The 7838-nt window shown below is 51.8% G+C and overlaps 1 protein-coding gene across 1 annotated transcript in view; it reads left to right on the forward strand.

Annotated features, from left to right (window-relative positions):
- RAB3GAP1 (RAB3 GTPase activating protein catalytic subunit 1) overlaps positions 1 to 7406 on the forward strand; it is a 126296-nt gene extending 118890 nt beyond the window's left edge. Inside the window, exons 23-24 of the mRNA XM_069732849.1 lie at positions 1324 to 1426; positions 5529 to 7406. Of these exons, the coding sequence (XP_069588950.1) occupies positions 1324 to 1426; positions 5529 to 5765 (340 nt within the window). The 3' untranslated portion in view covers positions 5766 to 7406. The remainder of the gene's footprint in view (positions 1 to 1323; positions 1427 to 5528) is intronic.
- The last annotated feature ends 432 nt before the right edge of the window (positions 7407 to 7838 follow it).

Consider the following 7838-nt stretch of genomic DNA (forward strand, 5'->3'; position numbering starts at 1 on the left):
TCGTGGGGGCCACTAGTGATTCGTGGGCCCACATCATAACATCGTGGGGGCCACTAGTGATTCGTGGGCCCACATCATAACATCGTGGGGGCCACTAGTGATTCGTGGGCCCACATCATAACATCGTGGGGGCCACTAGTGATTCATGGGCCCACATCATAACATCGTGGGGGCCACTAGTGATTCATGGGCCCACATCATAACATCATGGGGTCCACTAGTGATTCATGGGCCCACATCATAACATCGTGGGGGCCACTAGTGATTCATGGGCCCACATCATAACATCGTGGGGTCCACTAGTGATTCATGGGCCCACATCATAACATCGTGGGGGCCACTAGTGATTCATGGGCCCACATCATAACATCGTGGGGGCCACTAGTGATTCATGGGCCCACATCATAACATCGTGGGGGCCACTAGTGATTTGTGGGCCCTGCGACGCCAGTGAGACGTAAATCGTAACATCGGTGGGGGAGCACAAATCCGAAAGGCACCCAGGATGCCGACAGGTAGAAGGAGCATAACAGGTCTCCGGTCTGGTGATAACGGACCACCATTGTGGCCGCTGGATCAGGGTCCTACAAATCTTTTTCCTGATTTCAAGGTCTGAGGTCTAAATGCCCTTAACAGGCCGATCTTCATTTATTGCATCTGGAATAAGAAATACGTGGAAACTTCCTTCCAAAGACAGCGCCATACCGATCTATAGGTTGAAAAAAGAACCAACATGCAATACCACAGGCAAACTGTGGACGAGAATGGCGCTGTTTTAAAAGGAAACCGCATCAAAAGCCCAGGATATTTTGGTGCAGATTTTGACACTTTTTTTATGTGTATTGTTTTTTTTCAAGTAGAAATCAAGCCTCAAGAATCGACATGTTTCTTTTCTGCATGCGTAAATAACAGCACCGTGTGCACTGTGGGCGAGATTCCCTATTGAAATGAACAGGACAAAGAGGATTTGTAGCGATTTTTCATGTGCCGATTCTGCTCCAAAATGCACATTAAAAACTGCTGTGTGAACGTACCCCAACTCCCCCATTACACAGGAGATCTGAATACATAGCTGTTTGTCACTCAGGAGTGTAGGAAAGCTGTGGCGTACACTTAGCGGCCATATTAGGGCTCACCCAGCTTTCCCAGGAACAGATATAACTGAATATTTATTTTTGGAGGGTGGTGGGGTTTGTATTGCCCCTTTCTGGGACGGATGTGTACGGGCAGGGTGATGATGATGATGATGGTCTCCGGTCCTGTCATCATCCGTACGTTCCTCTCTTCTGTCATCGCTGATCTCTGATCTCTTCTCGGTGACAGGTTTGTGGGTTTGCTCCTGGAGCAGCCTGAGGTGCCCATCATCGGAGCGTGCAGGGGTCCGGCCGGAAGCATCATCCACAAGATGTTTGTCAACGCTCAGCGGGTGAGTCCGGGCTTTAATAACGGAGAACATGGGAGGAATGGCGCTTGTAATGACTCGCTCCTCGCCGCCGTGCAGTACACGCTCCTCCGAGGTGACGGCAGATCAGGACACCTTGTTTTCTGTGTTTGATTAATGTCCTCTCATTATCTGGCACTGCGGGGCCGGGCGCAGACATCCTGCCTTGTCGCAGACAGGGAGATACAAGGAACAGGCAGCGGCTTTTGTCTCCATTCCGCACTCAGGACAAACATGCAAGAAGGAAAACAAGCCTCCTCGATCGGTTCATGTCAGAGTGCGATTATCTGCTGTACAGATAGTGGGGTCTCGTGGACAAGCCTCCTCGATCGGTTCATGTCAGAGTGTGATTATCTGCTGTACAGATAGTGGGGTCTCGTGGACAAGGCTCCGTGATCGGTTCATGTCAGAGTGTGATTATCTGCTGTACAGATAGTGGGGTCTCGTGGACAAGCCTCCTCGATCGGTTCATGTCAGAGTGTGATTATCTGCTGTACAGATAGTGGGGTCTCGTGGACAAGCCTCCTCGATCGGTTCATGTCAGAGTGCGATTATCTGCTGTACAGATAGTGGGGTCTCGTGGACAAGCCTCCTCAATCGGTTCATGTCAGAGTGCGATTATCTGCTGCACATATAGTGGGGTCTCGTGGACAAGGCTCCGTGATCGGTTCATGTCAGAGTGTGATTATCTGCTGTACAGATAGTGGGGTCTCGTGGACAAGTCTCCGTGATCGGTTCATGTCAGAGTGCGATTATCTGCTGTACAGATAGTGGGGTCTCGTGGACAAGCCTCCGCGATCGGTTCATGTCAGAGTGCGATTACCTGATATACTAATAGTGGGGTCTCGTGGACAAGCCTCCGTGATCGGTTCATGTCAGAGTGCGATTACCTGATATACTAATAGTGGGGTCTCGTGGACAAGCCTCCGTGATCGGTTCATGTCAGAGTGTGATTATCTGCTGTACAGATAGTGGGGTCTCGTGGACAAGCCTCCGTGATCGGTTCATGTCAGAGTGTGATTATCTGCTGTACTGATAGTGGGGTCTCGTGGACAAGCCTCCGCGATCGGTTCATGTCAGAGTGTGATTATCTGCTGTACTGATAGTGGGGTCTCGTGGACAAGCCTCCGTGATCGGTTCATGTCAGAGTGTGATTATCTGCTGTACAGATAGTGGGGTCTCGTGGACAAGCCTCCGCGATCGGTTCATGTCAGAGTGTGATTATCTGCTGCACATATAGTGGGGTCTCGTGGACAAGCCTCCGTGATCGGTTCATGTCAGAGTGTGATTATCTGCTGCACATATAGTGGGGTCTCGTGGACAAGCCTCCGCGATCGGTTCATGTCAGAGTGTGATTATCTGCTGTACTGATAGTGGGGTCTCGTGGACAAGCCTCCGTGATCGGTTCATGTCAGAGTGTGATTATCTGCTGTACAGATAGAGGGGGCCTCTGGACAAGCCTCCGAGCCCCATGTGTGAATATATGGGGGGCGATGAGCAACCGCCAGGCACCACTTATCACAGGGGAAACAAAACCCAACGTACTGAAACCTTATGGGAAAGGTCTGACAGCCCCCATAAATGTGTGACAGGACCCAATTGTGATTGTATGAGGAGCGGCCCCCAATGTGTGCTCAGTGGGGGTGTCACCTGTAGGAATCAGTGATCAGTGCTGTGGTCCGAACACCCCTCACTGTGCTGAGAATCTGTGGTCAGCATAACTGCATGTAACCCCCCTCAGGGGTGCGAGTGTGAGACCCCCACCGATCACACACTAACAATGATTATTATTATTTATTTATATAGCACCATTAATTCCATGGTGCTGTACATGAGAAGGGGTTACATCAAAATACAAATATCACTTACAGTAAACAAACTAACAATGACAGACTGATACAGAGGGGCGAGGACCCTGCCCCCGCGGGCTTACATTCTACAGGATTATGGGGAAGGAGACAATAGGTTGGGGGTTGCAGGAGCTCCGGTGTTGGTGAGGCGGTAGCTCCGGTGTTGGTGAGGCGGTAGCTCCGGTGTTGGTGAGGCGGTAGCTCCGGTGTTGGTGAGGAGGCAGCGCGGTCAGTGCAGGCTGTAGGCTTTCCTGAAGAGATGAGTTTTCAGGTTCCGCCTGAAGGATCCGAGGGTGGTGGATAATCGGATGTGTTGGGGCAGAGAATTCCAGAGGATGGGGGATATTCTGGAGAAGTCTTGGAGGCGGTTGGGTGAGGAGTGAATAAGTGTGGAGGAGAGAAGGAGGTCTTGGGAGGAGCGGAGATCACGTGAGGGAAGATATCAGGAGATTAGTTCAGAGATATATGGAGGAGACAGGTTATGGATGGCTTTGTAGGTCAGTATTAGTAACTTGAACTGGATACGCTGAGGGAACGGGAGCCAGTGAAGAGATTTGCAGAGGGAGAAGCGGAGGAGTAGCGAGGAGAGAGATGAATTAGTCGGGCAGCAGAGTTAAGGATGGACTGGAGAGGTGCAGGGGTGTTAGCAGGGAGGCTGCAGAGGAGGGTGTTGCAGTAGTCGAGGCGGGAGATGCTGAGGGCGTGCACAAGCATTTTAGTAGATTGACGGCTGAGGAAGGGACGGATTCTGGAGATATTTTTGAGCTGGAGGCGACAGGAGGTGGCGAGAGCTTGGATGTGCGGTTTGAAGGACAGGGCAGAGTCGAAGGTTACTCCGAGGCAGCGGCTTTCCGGTACGGGAGAAAGCATGAATGTCATTGATTGCGATAGGTCAGGTATGGAAGATGTATGAGATGGAAGAAAGATAATGAGTTCAGATTTGTCCACATTGAGTTTGAGGAATCGAGAGAAGAAGGAGGATATGGGTGATAGACACTCTGGGATTCTGGACAGCAGAGAGGTGACATCTGGACCAGAGAGGTAGATCTGAGTGTCATCACCATAAAGGTGGTACTGGAACCCATGGGACTTTATGAGTTGTCCCAAGCCAAGCGTGTAGATTGAGAAGAGTAGGGGTCCTAGAACAGAGCCTTGGGGGACTCCAACAGGGAGAGGGTGGGATGAGGAGGTAGTATGGGAGTGGGAGACGCTGAATGATGACATCACATCTGTGATGACTGGACAGACAGGTGGCATCACCGGGGAAGGGGCTTCTTGCAATGAACCCCCTCAATAGGTCTTGTAGTTCCTGCCACAACTTGGGTACTGCCGGGGGTCGCTGCACTGAGCCCCTTTATGAATGTCCGTTCCCCCTCCCTTCATCATCATGGCGTCCATACCTGTGCGTAATGTCTTGCTGCATGTACTAAACTGTTTGTCTAACCTCTCGTAGCCGTCCTCGGCTGACTGTCTCTATCTCTCACCCCGGTTTCCTTTCTCCAGCTGACTGAATCTTCTGATGAGGTAACATCCAGAATTTCTACCTCATTTCCTCACCCCATGACTTGTGTGTAATGAGCGGAGGACCCCCGGACCCCCTGCGCGTCACCTTAAGTCTCTCACTAACAGTTACTAACCCGCTCCATCCTAACACACAGATACAATGTAACCGCCACCACACAAGGCGCCACATCCCGCGACATCAAAGCGGCAGGTCCGGTGACCGCCAAGTCAAAGACCCATCCTAGCGCACCACTGTCCTCCCCCAATTTATCTACAGCTAAATGTTCATCTTACTCTGATAAGAGATTCGGCTAAATAGACCCTCCACCCCCCTCGGGATGAGGCAGAAATGTTTGATCAGTGGAGTCCTGATTTTTGAGACCCTCCAGTATTAGCAGAATGAAGGCGATAACCGCGTCCCCTTACACAGGCCATGAAAATACCCATCCCAGAACATCCCTTTAAGTCAAGAAGCTGCAATACCAGACATGGCCTGAAGAGAAAGGTGGCGCTATGTAGAACACGCAGGATGCAGCTTTATATCCCAGGACATTGAGCCCAATGTGTCACACCCAACCCCTCAAAAAAACAGCAGAATTGCCACAGACCCCCGATGTTTCACACCTGTACCCCTCTTGTGTCTCTCATGAGTGTAGACTGGCCATGACGCCCATGCTTGTCCCAAGTCCCAGCCATAGCAATGGTGCCTGTGACGATTATTGTCTTTGTTTCAGGTGGCAATGATGGCCCCGATGGACGAAGAGCCCAAGAGGTCTAGTACATCTGATGACAAGAAGCCGCTGTCCGGAACAGACTTCCCCTCCCCCGCTGGCCGAGAAGTCATCCTGCGGACCACCGTGTCCAGACCAGCCCCTTATTCCAAGGCCCTGCCCCAGCGCATGTACAGCGTCCTCACCAAGGATGACTTCAGACTCGCCGGAGCCTTCTCCTCGGACACATCCTTCTTCTAATGTCCTCATGCTAGTCCAGGGCGTAGACAGGTGATGGCTGCCGGGGCCCATAGTCATAGGGCCACTCCTCCGCTTGTTAGTGTAGTCCATTTCATCTGCGCCCCTCGATATTGAGGGGGATTATCATCTGGGCACTGAGCAGTCGCTGCGGGGTCTCAATTTAAGATGATCCGATCCATGTTTACTGTGAAGGAATCGTGGATTGTCCTTCCCAAATGTAAAGATGTTTCCTTAATGCTGGGAATAGGGGCGCGATGCTCTGCAGAGGCCAATGACCGCCCTGTGTCCGTCCAGCTTTGGTTATTGTGTTCACTGCCCATAGAGATCAACGACCGTTCTGTGCGCATTCGCTTCCCTCCATGTCCTCTACCAAAGTAGTGGATCCCCAGAGATGATGGTGATTGGTTTTTCCAGTATTTGGCTCCTTTAAATTTTATTAAAAGTGTTTGATGGGTATCTCACACCCCTTTAATATCCCCCGGAGTTGTCCGCTATTCCCGAAAATCCTTGTTAGGTTTATGTATTGTCCCTCATTTCCCTGTGTTTTTATAATTGAAGACTGAAATAGTGGTGTAAGCCCCCCGGGAAACTGATAGATTCAAACTGATAGATTCTTAGTAGATGCGGGGTCTTTTCTGGCTGCAGCAACAGCTGGAGATTGACCTCACTGCAGTGACATCTATGCACTCAGAGCCTGGGGTAATGTCTGTGTACAGACCAAGCGTGATAGTTGTCACAGGGTCCTGGGTCTCCGTGTCCCCGTACAGAGCTTGGGTCTTGGGGCGTGGTGTCCCTGTACGGAGCTTGGGTCTTGGGGCGTGGTGTCCCTGTACGGAGCTTGGGTTTTGGGGCGCGGTGTGTCTTCGTACGGGTCTTGGGGCGCAGTGTCCCCATACAGAGCTCGAGTCTTGGGGCGCGGTGTCTTCGTACGGAACTCGGGTCTTGGGGCACGGTGTCCCCGTACGGAACTCGGGTCTTGGGGCACGGTGTCCCCGTACGGAACTCGGGTCTTGGGGCGCGGTGTCTTCGTACGGAACTCGGGTCTTGGGGCGCGGTGTCTTCGTACGGAACTCGGGTCTTGGGGCGCGGTGTCTTCGTACGGAGCTCGGGTCTTGGGGCACGGTGTCCCCATACGGAACTCGGGTCTTGGGGCACGGTGTCCCCGTACGGAGCTCGGGTCTTGGGGCGCAGTGTCCCTGTACGGAGCTCTAATCTCAGTGTCCCCTAGGGGTCGTGGTGTCATTGTGCGGAGCTCATGTCTCGGTATGGAGCTCGGGTCTCGGGACGCATTGTACCATTACGGAGCTCAGGTCCCGGGGTGCAGTGTTAATGTGCTGCAGTGCTCGGGTCAGGCGCAGTGTCTAGATTACGGAGCGCGGGTCCTGCAGTCCCCGTGTGTCACAGGCAGGCGGTGCTGAGACATTCACAGCCTAGTCCTACTGATGATCTTATCCCCTGGCATTGGAGCGCTGCCCTTTGATCAGCACTGAACCTCATCTGGAACGTCCCGATATATTTCCTGTCCATGAACGGTTCCGGTGTGTCCCGTATATTCGTCAGTGTTCTGGCTCAGGACTTCGGTTCTGTATTATGTTGAACATTTATTGCCTTTCAAAATGCAAAATAAACCCTTCTGTGCGACGTGTGCTACATTGTCCATTATCCAGGCGACACGAGGCCTCCATCATTGTTATATTCTGTACAGCACAGAGCGCTGCGTCTCAATCCGGAGCCTCCTGGGAGCAGAACATAACGATGCGGCGTAGCCTGCCATTCTGGGTCTGTAGAAAGCTGGGAAAAAGCCGATTCTGGTGACCATGTGTCCCATGTAGAACGTAAGTCAGAAAACGCTGCAGGATAATGAGATGATGATATTATGAGCGTAAATCTCTGAGTTATTTTCTGCGGATTCTGCCTGTGGCTATGCTCTGCAGCGGGTGAGATGCTCTGCAGCGACGATTGCTGCAGATTTTATCTATGTGTTTCTCCGTTATCTCGGTCTCATTGCAGCTTTCGTCGATAGTTTATATTACAGGACCTGCTCCGTGCAGGATAGCGATCACAGAGCCTGAT

The sequence above is a fragment of the Ranitomeya imitator genome, chromosome 7 (assembly GCF_032444005.1).
Source record: "Ranitomeya imitator isolate aRanImi1 chromosome 7, aRanImi1.pri, whole genome shotgun sequence".
Classification (NCBI taxonomy): Eukaryota; Metazoa; Chordata; class Amphibia; order Anura; family Dendrobatidae; genus Ranitomeya; species Ranitomeya imitator.